Source organism: Salmo salar, chromosome 04 (genome assembly GCF_965601325.2).
Source record: "Salmo salar chromosome 04, fSalSal1, whole genome shotgun sequence".
NCBI lineage: Eukaryota > Metazoa > Chordata > Actinopteri > Salmoniformes > Salmonidae > Salmo > Salmo salar.
This window is the reverse complement of record NC_138294.1, coordinates 3,342,501-3,362,500: the sequence shown is the minus strand read 5'-3', so window position 1 is coordinate 3,362,500 and position 20,000 is coordinate 3,342,501. Positions and strand designations below refer to the sequence as shown.

The following is a 20,000-nucleotide window of genomic DNA, read 5'->3' as shown; positions in this document are numbered from 1 at the left end:
GAGACAGAGAGAGACACAGACACAGAGACAGAGAGAGACACACAGAGAGAGACAGAGAGAGAGACAGAGATCGACAGAGAGAGAGAGAGAGAGACAGAGAGAGACAGAGAGACAGAGAGACACAGAAACAATTTGATCACTTTTGTTGCTAAGAATTGAAATGTAAACTTGTAGTGTATTCAAGATTTAAAGTGTGTGTGTGTGTGTGTGTGTATACACACACACAAAAATACATAACAGTTTATTAGGTACACCCTAAAACACACACAACAGTTTATTAAGTACACCCTAAACCCTATCTATCTATCTATCTATCTATACACACACATTCACCTGACAGTTCATTAGGTACACCTATCTAGTACCGAGTCGGCCCTTTTACTCCAGAACAGCCTGAAGTCTTCGGGGTATTCCACAAGGCGTCAGAAATGTTCCACAGGGATGTAGGTCCATGCTGACGCCATGGCATCAGGCAGTTGCTGCTGATTGGACGGTGGTACATTCACGCTGCCAACAGCCCGTTTCATCTCAACCCAAAGAGGCTCTATAGGGTTGAGGTCTGGGGACTGACCAGGACACTGAGAGGGGTCTGGGGACTGACCGGGACACTGAGAGGGGTCTGGGGACTGACCGGGACACTGAGAGGGGTCTGGGGACTGACCGGGACACTGAGAGGGGTCTTGGGGACTGACCGGGACACTGAGAGGGGTCTGGGGACTGACCGGGACACTGAGAGGGGTCTGGGGACTGACCAGGACACTGAGAGGGGTCTGGGGACTGACCAGGACACTGAGAGGGGTCTGGGGACTGACCAGGACACTGAGAGGGGTCTGGGGACTGACCAGGACACTGAGAGGGGTCTGGGGACTGACCGGGACACTGAGAGGGGTCTGGGGACTGACCGGGACACTGAGAGGGGTCTTGGGGACTGACCGGGACACTGAGAGGGGTCTGGGGACTGACCGGGACACTGAGAGGGGTCTGGGGACTGACCAGGACACTGAGAGGGGTCTTGGGGACTGACCAGGACACTGAGAGGGGTCTGGGGACTGACCGGGACACTGAGAGGGGTCTTGGGGACTGACCGGGACACTGAGAGGGGTCTGGGGACTGACCGGGACACTGAGAGGGGTCTTGGGGACTGACCGGGACACTGAGAGGGGTCTGGGGACTGACCAGGACACTGAGAGGGGTCTGGGGACTGACCAGGACACTGAGAGGGGTCTGGGGACTGACCGGGACACTGAGAGGGGTCTGGGGACTGACCGGGACACTGAGAGGGGTCTGGGGACTGACCGGGACACTGAGAGGGGTCTGGGGACTGACCGGGACACTGAGAGGGGTCTGGGGACTGACCGGGACACTGAGAGGGGTCTGGGGACTGACCGGGACACTGAGAGGGGTCTGGGGACTGACCGGGACACTGAGAGGGGTCTGGGGACTGACCGGGACACTGAGAGGGGTCTGGGGACTGACCGGGACACTGAGAGGGGTCTGGGGACTGACCAGGACACTGAGAGGGGTCTGGGGACTGACCAGGACACTGAGAGGGGTCTGGGGACTGACCGGGACACTGTGAGGGGTCTGGGGACTGACCAGGACACTGAGAGGGGTCTGGGGACTGACCAGGACACTGAGAGGGGTCTGGGGACTGACCAGGACACTGAGAGGGGTCTGGGGACTGACCAGGACACTGAGAGGGGTCTGGGGACTGACCAGGACACTGAGAGGGGTCTGGGGACTGACCAGGACACTGAGAGGGGTCTTGGGGACTGACCAGGATACTGAGAGGGGTCTTGGGGACTGACCAGGACACTGAGAGGGGTCTGGGGACTGACCAGGACACTGAGAGGGGTCTGGGGACTGACCAGGACACTGAGAGGGGTCTGGGGACTGACCGGGACACTGAGAGGGGTCTGGGGACTGACCAGGACACTGAGAGGGGTCTGGGGACTGACCAGGACACTGAGAGGGGTCTGGGGACTGACCAGGACACTGAGAGGGGTCTGGGGACTGACCAGGACACTGAGAGGGGTCTTGGGGACTGACCAGGATACTGAGAGGGGTCTTGGGGACTGACCAGGACACTGAGAGGGGTCTGGGGACTGACCAGGACACTGAGAGGGGTCTGGGGACTGACCAGGACACTGAGAGGGGTCTGGGGACTGACCGGGACACTGAGAGGGGTCTTGGGGACTGACCAGGACACTGAGAGGGGTCTGGGGACTGACCGGGACACTGAGAGGGGTCTGGGGACTGACCGGGACACTGAGAGGGGTCTGGGGACTGACCGGGACACTGAGAGGGGTCTGGGGACTGACCGGGACACTGAGAGGGGTCTGGGGACTGACCGGGACACTGAGAGGGGTCTTGGGGACTGACCAGGACACTGAGAGGGGTCTGGGGACTGACCAGGACACTGAGAGGGGTCTTGGGGACTGACCAGGACACTGAGAGGGGTCTGGGGACTGACCAGGACACTGAGAGGGGTCTGGGGACTGACCAGGACACTGAGAGGGGTCTGGGGACTGACCGGGACACTGAGAGGGGTCTTGGGGACTGACCAGGACACTGAGAGGGGTCTGGGGACTGACCGGGACACTGAGAGGGGTCTGGGGACTGACCAGGACACTGAGAGGGGTCTGGGGACTGACCAGGACACTGAGAGGGGTCTGGGGACTGACCAGGACACAGAGGGGTCTGGGGACTGACCAGGACACTGAAGTAAACTTAACTCACTGTCATGTTCCAGGCTGTGTGTTTTTCCTCTCCTCATGTGTCCAGTGTTGATGATGTCGTGTCCACTGGAGACACTTCTTCTTGTTTATAGCTGATTGGACAGGAACCCGGTGTGGTCGTCTGCTGTAAATAGCCAATCGGTGACAAGGATCCTCATGGATCTGTTTTCACCCACAGGACTGCACCTGACTGGATGGTTTCTGTTTGTCAAACTATTCTCAGTATAAACCCTAGATACTGTCTGTTAAAATCATCACACCATTCTCAGTATAAACCCTAGATATACTGTCTGTTAAAATCATCACACCATTCTCAGTATAAACCCTAGATACTGTCGTCTGTTAAAAGCATCACACCATTCTCAGTATAAACCCTAGATACTGTCTGTTAAAATCATCACACCATTCTCAGTATAAACCCTAGATACTGTCTGTTAAAATCATCACACCATTCTCAGTATAAACCCTAGATACTGTCTGTTAAAATCATCACACCATTCTCAGTATAAACCCTAGATACTGTCTGTTAAAATCATCACACCATTCTCAGTATAAACCCTAGATACTGTCTGTTAAAATCATCACACCATTCTCAGTATAAACCCTAGATACTGTCTGTTAAAATCATCACACCATTCTCAGTATAAACCCTAGATACTGTCTGTTAAAATCATCACACCATTCTCAGTATAAACCCTAGATACTGTCTGTTAAAATCATCACACCATTCTCAGTATAAACCCTAGATACTGTCTGTTAAAATCATCACACCATTCTCAGTATAAACCCTAGATACTGTCTGTTAAAATCATCACACCATTCTCAGTATAAACCCTAGATACTGTCGTCTGTTAAAAGCCCAGGAGGGCGTCCGTTTCTGACATACTGAATCCGTCGCGCCTGGCCCCGTCCATCACACCACGCTCAGAGTCACTTAGGTCACACGTGTTGCCCATTCTAAAGTTCAATGGAACAGTAACTGAATGTCTTGATGCCTGTCTGCCTGCTTTATATAACAAGCCACGTCCACGTGACCCACTGTCTGTAGGAACCATCCATTTAGGTGTACGGGGTGGTGTACCTAATAAACTGTCCGGCCAGTGTGATATATATATATATATATATATATATATATAGTACACTTCTTTTGTCCTGAGCCCTACACAAGGGTTGTGTGTAATTGTGTGTACCTGTGTAAGCGTATTGCACCAGCACCCACAATGCATCAGGGTCCACCCCCTCCATCTTAACCTCTTCCTGTTTGGCCTCTCTGACATCACTGGTGAACATGGCCGCAAAGTAGTCTGACACCGACGACAGGACCAGTCTGACAGGGAGGAAGCGAGGGGAATTCAGGAGGTTCAAACCACTATCATCGGACTATAACCTATAAGTCCCATCTCAGCACAGAGAGAACGAGACAGAAAGAGAGAGAGAGACAGAGGGAAGGAGACAGAGAGAGAGAGACAGAGAGGAGACAGAGAGAGAGAGAAGGAGACAGACAGAGAGAAGGAGACAGACAGAGAGAAGGGGACAGACAGAGAGAAGGAGACAGACAGAGAGAAGGAGACAGACAGAGAGAAGGAGACAGACAGAGAGAAGGAGACAGACAGAGAGAAGGAGACAGAGAGAAGGAGACAGAGAGAAGGAGACAGAGAGAAGGAGACAGAGAGAAGGAGACAGAGAGAAGGAGACAGAGAGAAGGAGACAGAGAGAAGGAGGGGAACTCCTTCAAGACTGTTGTTGGAAAAACATTCCAGGTGAAGCTGGTTGAGAGAATACCAAGAGTGTGCAAAGCTGTCATCAAGGCAAAGGGTGGCTACTTTGAAGAATCTCAAATAAAACATATATTTTGACTTGTTTTAACACTTTTTTGGTTACTACATGATTCCATATGTGTTATTTCATAGTGTTGATGTCTTCACTATTATTCAACAATGTAGAAAATAGTAAAAAATAAAGAAAAACCCTTGAATGAGTCGGTGTGTCCAAACTTTTGACTGGTACTGTGTGTGTGTGTGTGTGTGTGTGTGTGTGTGTGTGTGTGTGTGTGTGTGTGTGTGTGTGTGTGTGTGTGTGTATATATATATAACTATGTTCTTCAGAAGAAAGGAGGAGAGCATGGACTTAAATCCGAAATGAGGAAATGGAAGGAGAAATGACAGTTATGTTCTGTAGTACCAATATAGGACATCAGTCATCTATAGTTCCCCTTTACGATGAGATGCATTAGGGGGGGGGAAAGAGGCCTGGTGTGTCTGGGTGTGAGAGTGTAGCGACTGTCTACGACTGAAAAACTAAATCTTGGTCGACCGAGAGAGTCTTCTTTTCCGTGTATTTTTCAAAAAATAGATGTGTTTTAATTAAAAATACATTTCCATAAGTATTCAGACACTTTAACTCAGTACTTTGTTGACGCATCATTGGCAGTGATTACAGCCTCGAGTCTTCTTGGGTATGACGCTACAAGCTTAGCACACCTGTATTTGGAGAGTTTCTCTCATTCTTCTCTACAGATCCTCTCAAGCTCTGTCAGGTTGGATGGGGAGCGTCGCTGCACAGCTATTTTCAGGTCTCTCCAGAGATGTTAGATCGGATTCAAGTCCGGGCTCTGGCTGGGCCACTCAAGGACATTCAGAGACTTGTCCCGAAGCCACTCCTGCATTGTCTTGGCTGTGTGCTTAGGGTCGTTGTCCTGTTGGAAGGTGAACCTTCGCCCCAGTCTGAGGTCTTGAGCGCTCTGGAGCAGGTTTTCATCAAGGATCTCTCTGTACTTTGCTCCGTTCATCTTTCCCTCGATCCTGACTAGTCTCCCACTCCCTGCTGCTGGAAAAACATCCCCACAGCATAATGCTGCCACCACCATGCTTCACCGTTGGGATGGTGACAGGTTTCCTCCAGACGTGACGCTTGGCATTCAGGCCAAAGAGTTCAATCTAGTGTCATGACGTTGTTGGTCAGGTTTATGACCCCCATAAATACTTCCCCCCCTTTCCTCTCTCTCTACTCTACAGAGTGACTCTTGGAAAGCCCTTTGTTAACATAGAGAGAGTCTGGGAACATCAAAATGTGGGGGGGGGGAAGGAACCATATTTCGGTAATAGAGCCAGTTGAAAATATGTGTTGGTACTTAATGAATATGATGTCAGATCAGTTGGTGTCTGGGACATTATTACTGATGACAGGACGACAAACTGTATCTGGGAAAGTCTACACATTCTAGTTATCACATTCACATGGAATTGTTGTGCAATTTAAAATGTTTTAAATATGAAACTATTTGTGAAAAGATTAAATGTAATTTTAGCTTCTAAATGAGAGAATTGGGTTTTCATAAGGTAAATTCTGTTCGCTCCGTGGCCACGCCCAAGTGAACAGACATTGGTTGTAAAAACTATGAAACACGCCCTTTCTCTCCCCACGACATAAGCCCCTATTAACGAAATGTAACATTTGTGTTCCCGAGGATGTGAGGACGACGGTCCAGACGTTAAAAGGGCTAATATCAAACTACAGAACTAAGCCAACTTCAGTTCAGTGAGGTTCTAGAATATCAGTCCAGTACGGTTCTAGAATATCAGTCCAGTACGGTTCTAGAATATCAGTCCAGTACGGTTCTAGAGTATCAGTCCAGTACGGTTCTAGAGTATCAGTCCAGTACGGTTCTAGAGTATCAGTCCAGTACGGTTCTAGAATATCAGTCCAGTACGGTTCTAGAATATCAGTCCAGTACGGTTCTAGAGTATCAGTCCAGTACGGTTCTAGAATATCAGTTCAGTACGGTTCTAGAATATCAGTCCAGTACGGTTCTAGAATATCAGTCCAGTACGGTTCTAGAATATCAGTCCAGTACGGTTCTAGAATATCAGTCCAGTACGGTTCTAGAGTATCAGTCCAGTACGGTTCTAGAGTATCAGTCCAGTGAGGTTCTAGAATATCAGTCCAGTACGGTTCTAGAATATCAGTCCAGTACGGTTCTAGAATATCAGTCCAGTACGGTTCTAGAATATCAGTCCAGTACGGTTCTAGAATATCAGTCCAGTACGGTTCTAGAATATCAGTCCAGTACGGTTCTAGAATATCAGTCCAGTACGGTTCTAGAATATCAGTCCAGTACGGTTCTAGAATATCAGTCCAGTACGGTTCTAGAGTATCAGTCCAGTACGGTTCTAGAATATCAGTCCAGTACGGTTCTAGAATATCAGTCCAGTACGGTTCTAGAATATCAGTCCAGTACGGTTCTAGAGTATCAGTCCAGTACGGTTCTAGAGTATCAGTCCAGTACGGTTCTAGAGTATCAGTCCAGTACGGTTCTAGAATATCAGTCCAGTACGGTTCTAGAATATCAGTCCAGTACGGTTCTAGAATATCAGTCCAGTACGGTTCTAGAATATCAGTCCAGTACGGTTCTAGAGTATCAGTCCAGTACGGTTCTAGAGTATCAGTCCAGTACGGTTCTAGAGTATCAGTCCAGTACGGTTCTAGAGTATCAGTCCAGTACGGTTCTAGAGTATCAGTCCAGTACGGTTCTAGAGTATCAGTCCAGTACGGTTCTAGAATATCAGTCCAGTACGGTTCTAGAATATCAGTCCAGTACGGTTCTAGAATATCAGTCCAGTACGGTTCTAGAATATCAGTCCAGTACGGTTCTAGAATATCAGTCCAGTACGGTTCTAGAATATCAGTCCAGTACGGTTCTAGAATATCAGTCCAGTACGGTTCTAGAATATCAGTCCAGTACGGTTCTAGAATATCAGTCCAGTACGGTTCTAGAATATCAGTCCAGTACGGTTCTAGAATATCAGTCCAGTACGGTTCTAGAATATCAGTCCAGTACGGTTCTAGAATATCAGTCCAGTACGGTTCTAGAATATCAGTCCAGTACGGTTCTAGAATATCAGTCCAGTACGGTTCTAGAATATCAGTCCAGTACGGTTCTAGAGTATCAGTCCAGTACGGTTCTAGAGTATCAGTCCAGTACGGTTCTAGAATATCAGTCCAGTACGGTTCTAGAATATCAGTCCAGTACGGTTCTAGAATATCAGTCCAGTACGGTTCTAGAGTATCAGTCCAGTACGGTTCTAGAGTATCAGTCCAGTACGGTTCTAGAGTATCAGTCCAGTACGGTTCTAGAATATCAGTCCAGTACGGTTCTAGAATATCAGTCCAGTACGGTTCTAGAATATCAGTCCAGTACGGTTCTAGAATATCAGTCCAGTACGGTTCTAGAATATCAGTCCAGTACGGTTCTAGAATATCAGTCCAGTACGGTTCTAGAATATCAGTCCAGTACGGTTCTAGAATATCAGTCCAGTACGGTTCTAGAATATCAGTCCAGTACGGTTCTAGAGTATCAGTCCAGTACGGTTCTAGAGTATCAGTCCAGTACGGTTCTAGAATATCAGTTCAGTGAGGTTCTAGAATATCAGTTCAGTGAGGTTCTAGAATATCAGTTCAGTGAGGTTCTAGAGTATCAGTCCAGTACGGTTCTAGAATATCAGTCCAGTACGGTTCTATAATATCAGTTCAGTGAGGTTCTAGAATATCAGTTCAGTGAGGTTCTAGAATATCAGTTCAGTGAGGTTCTAGAATATCAGTTCAGTGAGGTTCTAGAATATCAGTTCAGTGAGGTTCTAGAGTATCAGTCCAGTACGGTTCTAGAATATGAGTCCAGTACGGTTCTAGAATATCAGTTCAGTGAGGTTCTAGAATATCAGTTCAGTGAGGTTCTAGAATATCAGTTCAGTGAGGTTCTAGAATATCTGTTCAGTGAGGTTCTAGAGTATCAGTACGGCAACTTGGTATGAACTTTGAACTCTTATTCACTAAAGAAGTGATACTTCCTAGCCGTTGAGTGAGCAGCAGCAGCTGTAAACGTGGGCTAGGAGAGGACGGACAAAGTATCTCTTCTACCAAACACACGACGGTACTACAACACATCCGCTCTACCAGACATTCTTCAGAGGACAGGAAGATCTCTGTCGGGCAACACGGCCTTCCATCTACGACCAACCTATTGAGAAGCGCAGCTCAGAGTAAATATTTCTTGCATTTTCCTTTACCAAAACGGGAGGTTATTTAGAATGCGTAAGATTCTGTATTTACGATAGCACAGCTTTTACAAGGTCCGATCAGAGACCAAATCCCTTTGTTCCTCAGTCTTCCCGCGCTTTTCATTCAAAAACCCAACCCCCTTTTCTTTGTGTAACCAGCTGTTCCGTCCGCTAGGGACCTTTTCTTTGTGTAACCAGCTGTTCCGTCCGCTAGGGACCTTTTTCCTTTATGACATAATTAGTAATCAATGCATGACCCATCCTGTGCAGATGTAATTCTGTGTGATTATTTAGGTATTTAGTAAATAAATAATTAAACCAAATGTTGTATTGCTGATTCAACTTGTTAGCCAGGGTTCGTGAAGATAACCAAGAATTTACAACTTTCAGATGAGAATAAATAAAGGTGACGATTAAATATTGACTGCTAATTGATGTAAAAGATTACTAGGTCTTTAAGAGTTTATTCGGAAGGTAACAGCTCTACAAACATTCTTTCGTGGTGCCCCCCGACTTTCTAGTTAATTACATGATTAGTTTAAATCAGGTAATATTAATTACATAGAAAGGATTTTATAGAATAGCATGTCATATCACTTAATCTGGCATAGCCAAAGACACGACACTAGGTTTCATCAGACCAGAGAATCTTGTTTATCATGGTCTGAGAGTCTTTAGGTGCCTTTTGGCAAACTCCTAGCGGGCTGTCATGTGCCTTTTACTGAGGAGTGGCTTCCGTCTGGCCTGATTGGTGGAGTGTTGCAGAGATGGTTGTCCTTCTGGAAGGTTCTCCCATCTCCACAGAGGAGCTCTGGAGCTCTGTCAGAGTGACCATCGGGTTCTTGGTCACCTCCCTGACCAAGGCCCTGCTCCCCCGATTGGTCAGTTTGGCCGGGCGGCCAGCTCTAGGAAGAGTCTTGGTGGTTTCAAACTTCTTCCATTTAAGAATGATGGAGGCCACTGTGTTCTTGGGGACCTTCAACGCTGCAGAAATGTTTTGGTACCGTTCCCCAGATCTGTGCCTCGACACAATCCTGTGTCGAAGCTCTACGGACAATTCCTTCAGACCTCATGTCTTGGTTTTTGCTCTGACATGCACTGGTCAACTGTGGGACCTTATATAGACAGGTGTGTTCCTTTGCAAATCATGTCCAATCAGTTGAAATTACCACAGGTGGACTCCAATCAAGTTGTACAAACATCTTAAGGATGATCAATGGAAACTGGATGCACCTGAACTCAATGTGGAGTCTCCTAGCAAACGGTCTGAATACTTACGTAAATAAGGTATTTCTGTTTTTCATTTTTAATACATTTGCACACAAAAAAAAATCTTAAAACCTGTTTTCGCTTTGTCATTATGGGGTACTGTATGTAGACTGATGAGGCTCTGTATTAATTTAATCTATTTTCGAATAGATTTATGTAACATTAAAAAAAAAGTTAAATATATTGTGGAAACAGTCAAAGGGGGGGGGGGGGGGGGGGGGGGGTCTGAGTACTTTCTCGAAGTACAAAATCAAAACAGGGGCTACTGGTTTCTCAGGAGGTAAAGAGGGGGAAGTCAGATGTGGAATAAATGTGAATAGTTAAAAATAGAGATCAAGAAGAAGATGATAAAGCTGTGTGTTAGATTATATTAATAATTATATATTTATACGTGTGTGTGTGTGTGTGTGTGTGTGTGTGTGTGTGTGTGTGTGTGTGTGTGTGTGTGTGTGTGTGCGCAGTTTGTCAGAAGTTTACATACACCTTAGCCAAATACATTTAAAACTCAGTTTTTCACAATTCCTGACATTTAATCCTAGTAAAAATTCCCTGTTTTAGGTCAGTTAGGATCACCACTTTATTTTAAGAATGTGAAATGTCAGAATAATAGTAGAGAGAATTATTTATTTCAGCTTTTATTTTCTTTCATCACATTCCCAGTGGGTCAGAAGTTCACATATAAACTCAATTAGTGTTTGGTAGCTTTGCCTTTAAATTGTTTAACTTGGGTCAAACGTTTCAGGTAGCCTTCCACAAGCTTCCCACAATAAGTTGGGTGAATTTTGGCCCACTCCTCCTGTGACAGAGCTGGTGTAACTGAGTCAGGTTTGTAGGCCTCCTTGCTCGCACACACTTTTTCAGTTCTGCCCTCAAATTTTCCATGTGATTGAGGTCAGGGCTTTGTGATGGCCACTCCAATACCTTGACTTTGTTGTCCTTAAGCCATTTTGCCAGAACTTTGGAAGTATGCTTGGGGTCATTGTCCATTTGGAAGACCCATTTGCAACCAAGCTTTAACTTCCTGACTGATGTCTTGAGATGCTGCTTCAATATATCGACATAATTTTCCCTCCTCATGATGCCATCTATTTTGTTAAGTGCACGAGTCCCTCCTGCAGCAAAGCACCACCACAACATGATGTTGCCACCCCCGTGCTTCACGGTTGGGATGGTGTTCTTCGGCTTGCAAGCCTCCCCCTTTTTCCTCCAAACATAACGATGGTCATTATGGCCAAACAGTTCTATTTTTGTTTCATCACACCAGAGGACGTTTCTCCAACAAGTATGATCTTTGTCCCCATGTGCAGTTGCAAACCGTAGTCTGGCTTTTTTATGGCGGTTTTGGAGCAGTGGCTTCTTCCTTGCTGAGCGGCCTTTCAGGTTATGTCGATATAGGACTCATTTTACTGTGGATATAGATACTTTTGTACCCGTTTCCTCCAGCATCTTCACAAGGTCCTTTGCTGTTGTTCTGGGATTGATTTGCACTTTTTACACCAATGTACGTTCATCTCTAGGAGACAGAACGCGTCTCCTTCCTGAGCTGTATGACGGCTGCGTGGTCCCATGGTGTATATACTTGCGTGCTATTGTTTGTACAGATGAACGTGGAACCTTCAGGCGTTTGGAAATTGCTCCCAAGGATGAACCAGACTTGTGGAGGTCTACAATTTGTTTTCTGAGGTCTTGGCTGATATCTTTTGGCAGACCTTGAAATACATCCACAGGTACACCTCCAATTGACTCAAATGATGTCAATTAGCCTATCAGAAGCTTCTAAAGTCATGACATCATTTTCTGGAATTTTCCAAGCTGTTTAAAGGCACAGTCAACTTAGTGTATGTAAACTTCTGACCCACTGGAATTGTGATACAGTGAATTATAAGTGAAATACTCTGTTTGTAAACAATTGTTGGAAAAATGACTTGTGTCATGCACAAAGTAGATGTCCTAACCGACTTGCCAAAACTATAGTTTGTTAACAAGAAATTTGTGGAGTGGTTGAAAAACAAGTTTTAAATGACTCCAACCTAAGTGGATGTAAACTTCCGACTGTATATGTGTGTGTGTCTCTCTCTCTCTCTGTCTGTGTGTCTGTGTGTCTGTGTGTGTGTGTGCGCGCTCCTGCATGTGTGTGTGTGTGTATGTATGTGTGTGTGTGTGTGTGTGTGTGTGTGTGTGTATGTGCGCTCCTGCGTGTGTGTGTGTGTGTATGTATGTGTGTGTGTGTGTGTGTGTGTGTATGTATGTGTGTGTGTGTGTGCGCGCTCCTGCGTGTGTGTGTGTGTGTATGTATGTGTGTGTGTGTGTGTGTGTGTGCGCGCTCCTGCGTGTGTGTGTGTTACCTGTGAGCAGGTATCCTCCTGTCCCCTGACACCAGAGTGACGTCACACAGCTGCTTGGTCCGGAGGTAGGTCTCCATCTTTCTGGAGATCAGGTCTGCGTGTGTGTGAGCCGTGTACACACACTCGTCGGAGGACACGCACGGTTCCATCGACACGCATGAGGACAGCGTCGCACTGCTGTTGGAAGTCCTACACACACACACACACACACACACACACACACACACACACACACTTTGTAATAATTTTATCGCCTTTATTTAACCTGCGAGAGAAAGACAAGAAGTACACACCATCACTTTCAAGATAGTGTTTTAATTTGTCAGTCTATGGAAACCAAGATCATAGGACGACACACACACTGCACTTTAGTCTGCCCCATCCCCCTCACCCCCCCCCCCAAAAATGGCTCCCAGTTTCTCCATATCTTTACTAACAAAAGGGAAACTGAGCAGAGCACTGAGCCAGAATGGCTTTGACACTATATTCAGTAGTGGTAGTTTGGAAGACAAAACGCATCTTGGCTAGTCTGTCCATCTGTGGGTGAGTCATTGTCAGTGAATAAGTCTGTGTCTCTGTGTGTGTGTGTGTGTGTGTGTGTGTGTGTGTGTGTGTGTGTGAACAAGTCTTTAGCTCCATCATGGCTCCCAAAGCAGCCTTTAAATTTACGAGAGAGAGATGGAGAGATGGAGCGAGAGAGAGAGAGAGAGAGAGACATGGCGAGAGAGAGAAAGAGAGGAGAGAGACAGCGAGAGAGACAGAGAGAGACAGAGAGAGAGAGAGACAGAGAGAGAGAGGAGAGAGACAGAGAGACAGACAGACAGAAAGAGAGGGAGAGAGGAGAGATGGCGAGAGAGACAGACAGAGAGAGACAAAGAGAGAGAGAGAGAGATGGAGAGACAGAGAGACAGATTAACAGATTCAGAGTCCATTCCTTTAGAAGACTCCTCCATAAGACTGGATATCCATTCACAGATTCAGACAGTATTCACACCCATTGACTTGTTCCACATTTTGTTGAACCAGCCTGAATTTAAAATGGATTCAATTGAGATTTTTTTTCTCACCCATCGACACACAATACCCCATAATGACTCATTATGTCTCATTTACATAAGTATTTGCACCCTTGAGTCAATACTTTGTAGAAGCACCTTTGTCATTTAGGTTAGTATTGTGGAGTAACTACAATGTTGTTGATCCATCCTCAGTTCTCTCCTATCACAGCCATTAAACTCTGTAACTGTTTTAAAGTCACCATTGGCCTCATGGTGAAATCCCTGAGCGGTTTCCTTCCTCTCCGGCAACTGAGTTAGGAAGGACGCTTGTATCTTTGTACTGACTGGGTGTATTGATACACCATCCAAAGTGTAATGAATAACTTTACCATGCTCAAAGGGATAGTCAATGTCATTTCCCCCCCCCATATCTACCAATCAATATCCTTCTTTGCAAGGCATTGAAAAACCTCCCTGGTCTTTGTGGTTGAATCTGTGCTTGCAATTCACTATTCAATTGACGGACCTTACAGATAATTGTATATGTGTGAACATGGAATGAGTCCATGCAACTTATTCTGAACTTACATTTACGTCATTTAGCAGACGCTCTTATCCAGAGCGACTTATTTAAGCTTGCCATTACAAAGGGGTTGAATACATATTGACTCAAGACATTACAGTTTTAAACATTTTTATTCATTTAAAAAAAGGTTTTAAAACACTTTGACCTTGTGGGGTATTGTGTGTAGATCAGTGACACAACACCTAAATGTCATCCATTTTAAACTCAGGCTGTAAACAACTAAAATGTGGTGAATGACAAGGGGTGTGAGTACTGTCTGAAGGACTGAATACACTGAGAATACAAAACATTAAGACAAGGGGTGTGAGTACTGTCTGAAGGACTGAATACACTGAGAATACAAAACATTAAGACAAGGGGTGTGAGTACTGTCTGAAGGACTGTATACACTGAGTGAACAAAATATTAAGACAAGGGGTGTGAGTACTGTCTGAAGGACTGTATACACTGAGTGAACAAAACATTAAGACAAGGGGTGTGAGTACTGTCTGAAGGACTGTATACACTGAGAATACAAAACATTAAGATAAGGGGTGTGAGTACTGTCTGAAGGACTGAATACACTGAGAATACAAAACATTAAGACAAGGGGTGTGAGTACTGTCTGAAGGACTGAATACACTGAGAATACAAAACATTAAGACAAGGGGTGTGAGTACTGTCTGAAGGACTGAATACACTGAGTGAACAAAACATTAAGACAAGGGGTGTGAGTACTGTCTGAAGGACTGAATACACTGAGAATACAAAACATTAAGACAAGGGGTGTGAGTACTGTCTGAAGGACTGAATACACTGAGAATACAAAACATTAAGACAAGGGGTGTGAGTACTGTCTGAAGGACTGAATACACTGAGAATACAAAACATTAAGACAAGGGGTGTGAGTACTGTCTGAAGGACTGTATACACTGAGAATACAAAACATTAAGACAAGGGGTGTGAGTACTGTCTGAAGGACGGAATACACTGAGAATACAAAACATTAAGACAAGGGGTGTGAGTACTGTCTGAAGGACTGAATACACTGAGAATACAAAACATTAAGATAAGGGGTGTGAATACTGTCTGAAGGACTGAATACACTGAGAATACAAAACATTAAGACAAGGGGTGTGAGTACTGTCTGAAGGACTGAATACACTGAGAATACAAAACATTAAGACAAGGGGTGTGAATACTGTCTGAAGGACTGAATACACTGAGAATACAAAACATTAAGATAAGGGGTGTGAATACTGTCTGAAGGACTGAATACACTGAGAATACAAAACATTAAGATAAGGGGTGTGAATACTGTCTGAAGGACTGAATACACTGAGTGAACAAAACATTAAGACAAGGGGTGTGAGTACTGTCTGAAGGACTGAATACACTGAGAATACAAAACATTAAGATAAGGGGTGTGAGTACTGTCTGAAGGACTGAATACACTGAGTGAACAAAACATTAAGACAAGGGGTGTGAGTACTGTCTGAAGGACTGAATACACTGAGAATACAAAACATTAAGACAAGGGGTGTGAGTACTGTCTGAAGGACTGAATACACTGAGTGAACAAAACATTAAGACAAGGGGTGTGAGTACCGTCTGAAGGACTGAATACACTGAGTGAACAAAACATTAAGACAAGGGGTGTGAGTACTGTCTGAAGGACTGAATACACTGAGAATACAAAACATTAAGACAAGGGGTGTGAATACTGTCTGAAGGACTGAATACACTGAGAATACAAAACATTAAGAACACCTGCTCTTTCCATGACACAGTCTGACCAGGTGAATCCAGGTGAAAAACTCTGTTAAATCCACTTCAATCAGTGTAGATGAAGAGGAGGAGACAGGTGGAAGAAGGATTTTTCAGCCTTGAGATAATTGAGACATGGATTGTGTGTGTGTGTCATTCAGAGGGTGAATGGGTAAGACTAAAGATTTAACTGCCTTTGAACAGGGGGTTTGGTAGTAGGTGCCGGTTACACCGGTTTGAGTGTCAAGAACTGCAAAGCTGCTGGGTTGGATAACCCTGAATGAATCATGAATGATGATGAGTGAGAAAGTTACAGACGCACAAATGTCATACCCTCAAGACATGCTAACCTCTCACCATTACAATAACAGGGAGGGGTTAGCATTTTATATCATACCCTCAAGACATGCTAACCTCTCACCATTACAATAACAGGGAGGGGTTAGCATTTTATATCATACCCCCAAGACATGCTAACCTCTCAACATTACAATAACAGGGAGGGGTTAGCATTTTATATCGTACCCCCAAGACATGCTAACCTCTCACCATTACAATAACAGGGAGGGGTTAGCATTTTATAGCATACCCCCAAGACATGCTAACCTCTCAACATTACAATAACAGGGAGGGGTTAGCATTTTATATCGTACCCCCAAGACATGCTAACCTCTCACCATTACAATAACAGGGGAGGTTAGCATTTTATATCATACCCCCAAGACATGCTAACCTCTCAGCATTACAATAACTGCAGGTTAGCATTTTATATCATACCCCCAAGACATGCTAACCTCTCACCATTACAATAACAGGGAGGGGTTAGCATTTTATAGCATACCCCCAAGACATGCTAATCTCTCACCATTACAATAACAGGGGAGGGTTAGCATTTTGGGGGGGTATGATATTTATGACTAACTTTCGCACACATTACTTAATGATTCATTCAAGATTATCCGTAATCATTGTGTCATTCACATGAACGTAGAAACATATTCTATTCTTATTTACAATAAAATTGACTCCATAATGACACTATACATTATTTAACCATTCATTTCTATTGGGCACAAAATAATATGAAACACAACCAAAACTAACAGCAAATGTATCCAACAAATTGTAAAGTCACATGTAGTCATTGTGTGACCAAATACTTAATTGAATTTGTCACAATACTTTTGCTCCCCTAAAATGGGGGGGGACAATGTACAAAAAGTGCTGTAATTTCGAAACGGTTCACCCAATATGGATTAAAAAAATACCCTCAAATTAGTGCTGAACGATTAACCGAAATGTCTGTTATTTTATATTTTTTAAACAACCAATTGACCAACGTTGGTTAAATTATTTGAATTCCATTTCGTTATTTATTTTCTCTGAGCTTTGATTTGCAGTTTCTGTAGAGAAATCAGATCAAGCCTGAAGTGTAACATTGTAGTAGGGAGTTGTAGTTTCCAACAGGCCAATGTTCTATATAGTTTAGCACAAAACAACTTGGTAATTAACTACAATTGACTAGAATCCATTGTTGTAAGTGTTTGTAACGCAAGATTATTGCATTTATTTTGAGAGATTGCAAAAATGTGACCTTGTCATTCAAGACAGGATAAATATATGGTTTCCGGTGACAATAAAACATGTAACTAAACAAAACATAACTTTATCTTCAACTTGTTTCTCAAACTTTATAGAAAGTCAAACTAGCTTGCACTGCGGAGCTGCCAGCTGAAAGCTAGGCTAGGTTGAAGATACCACTGTAGCTAGCTAAAAGCTAGGTTAGGTAGAAGATACCACTGTAGCTAGCTAAAAGCTAGGCTATGTAGAAGATACCACTGTAGCTAGCTAAAAGCTAGGCTAGGTAGAAGATACCACTGTAGCTAGCTAAAAGCTAGGCTTGGTTGAAGATACCACTGTAGCTAGCTAAAAGCTAGGCTAGGTTGAAGATACCACTGTAGCTAGCTAAAAGCTAGGCTAGGTTGAAGATACCACAGTAGCTAGCTAAAAGCTAGGCTAGGTTGAAGATACCACTGTAGCTAGCTAAAAGCTAGGCTAGGTTGAAGATACCACTGTAAGCTAGCTAAAAGCTAGGCTAGGTAGAAGATACCACTGTAGCTAGCTAAAAGCTAGGCTAGGTAGAATATACCACTGTAGCTAGCTAAAAGCTAGGCTAGGTAGAAGATACCACTGTAGCTAGCTAAAAGCTAGGCTTGGTTGAAGATACCACTGTAGCTAGCTAAAAGCTAGGCTAGGTTGAAGATACCACTGTAGCTAGCTAAAAGCTAGGCTTGGTTGAAGATACCACTGTAGCTAGCTAAAAGCTAGGCTAGGTTGACTGTCCATCTAACTGGGTTAATATCTCCGACTGTCCATCTAACTGGGTTAATATCTCCGACTGGGTTAATATCTCCGACTGCCCGTCTAACTGGGTTAATATCTCCGACTGCCCGTCTAACTGGGTTAATATCTCCGACTGCCCGTCTAACTGGGTTAATATCTCTGACTGCCCGTCTAACTGGGTTGATATCTCCGACTGCCCGTCTAACTGGGTTGATATCTCCGACTGCCCGTCTAACTGGGTTAATATCTCCGACTGCCCGTCTAACTGGGTTAATATCTCCGACTGCCCGTCTAACTGGGTTAATATCTCCGACTGGGTTAATATCTCCGACTGCCCATCTAACTGGGTTAATATCTCCGACTGTCCATCTAACTGGGTTGATATCTCCGACTGCCCGTCTAACTGGGTTGATATCTCCGACTGCCCATCTAACTGGGTTGATATCTCCGACTGCCCGTCTATATAGGGTAGTAGGCCTACAGCGAGCGTCCTGTATAGGGTAGTAGACCTACAGCGAGCGTCCTGTATAGGGTAGTAGGCCTACAGCGAGCATCCTATATAGGGTAGTAGGCCTACAGCGAGCATCCTATATAGGGTAGTAAGCCTACAGCGAGCATCCTATATAGGGTAGTAGGCCTACAGCGAGCGTCCTATATAGGGTAGTAGGCCTACAGCGAGCGTCCTATATAGGGTAGTAGGCCTACAGCGAGCATCCTATATAGGGTAGTAGGCCTACAGCGAGCATCCTATATAGGGTAGTAAGCCTACAGCGAGCATCCTATATAGGGTAGTAGGCCTACAGCGAGCGTCCTATATAGGGTAGTAGGCCTACAGCGAGCGTCCTATATAGGGTAGTAGGCTTACAGCGAGCGTCCTATATAGGGTAGTAGGCCGACAGCGAGCGTCCTATATAGGGCAGTTGGACTACAGCGAGCGTCCTATATAGGGCAGTAGGCCTACAGCGAGCGTCCTATATAGGGTAGTAGACCTACAGCGAGCGTCCTATATAGGGTAGTAGGCCTACAGCGAGCGTCCTATATAGGGTAGTAGGACTACAGCGAGCGTCCTATATTACGGTAGTAGGCCTACAGCGAGCGTCCTATATTACGGTAGTAGGCCTACAGCGAGCCTCCTATATAGGGTAGTAGGCCTACAGCGAGCATCCTATATAGGGTAGTAGACCTACAGCGAGCGTCCTATATAGGGTAGTAGGCCTACAGCGAGCATCCTATATAGGGTAGTAGACCTACAGCGAGCGTCCTATATAGGGTAGTAGGCCTACAGCGAGCATCCTATATAGGGTAGTAGGCCTACAGCGAGCATCCTATATAGGGTAGTAGGCCTACAGCGAGCATCCTATATAGGGTAGTAGACTTACAGCGAGCGTCCTATATAGGGTAGTAGGCCTACAGCGAGCATCCTATATAGGGTAGTAGGCCTACAGCAAGCATCATATGTTGAACGCTGCTATATAAAGTTGACCATTCAGTAAAAATCTATAGAGAATTTTACTTCGTACAAAAAGTAGGCTAGCTAACAGAAAGGAGCCTAGCTAACAGAAAGGAGCCTAGCTAACAGAAAGTAGCCTAGCTAACAGAAAGTAGCCTAGCTAACAGAAAGTAGCCTAGCTAACAGAAAGTAGCCTAGCTAACAGAAAGTAGCCTAGCTAACAGAAAGTAGCCTAGCTAACAGAAAGTAGCCTAGCTAACAGAAAGTAGCCTAGCTAACAGAAAGTAGCCTAGCTAACAGAAAGTAGCCTAGCTAACAGAAAGTAGCCTAGCTAACAGAAAGGGGGCTAGCTAACAGAAAGTAGTCGAGCTAACAGAAAGTTTAACGCTATAAACGTACACTGAAACATAGGTCCATGTTAAAGCACCGAGAGGAGACATTAGGCTAAACTCGTCTCATTCTCCTCATACCT

The 20,000-nt window shown here is 45.0% G+C and overlaps 1 protein-coding gene across 2 annotated transcripts in view; it reads right to left on the bottom strand.

The window, feature by feature from the left end:
• Positions 1-20,000, bottom strand: part of LOC106593305 (kelch-like protein 5) — a 38,612-nt gene that overhangs the window by 17,745 nt on the left and 867 nt on the right. For both annotated transcript variants that reach the window (XM_082974000.1, XM_082974001.1), the window contains exons 1-3: positions 19,999-20,000; positions 12,406-12,594; positions 3,929-4,065 (exon numbers count right to left, since the gene is read on the bottom strand). The exon at positions 19,999-20,000 is cut by the window's right edge. In XM_082974000.1, coding sequence (XP_082830126.1) covers positions 3,929-4,065; positions 12,406-12,594; positions 19,999-20,000 — 328 coding nt within the window. The remainder of the gene's footprint in view (positions 1-3,928; positions 4,066-12,405; positions 12,595-19,998) is intronic.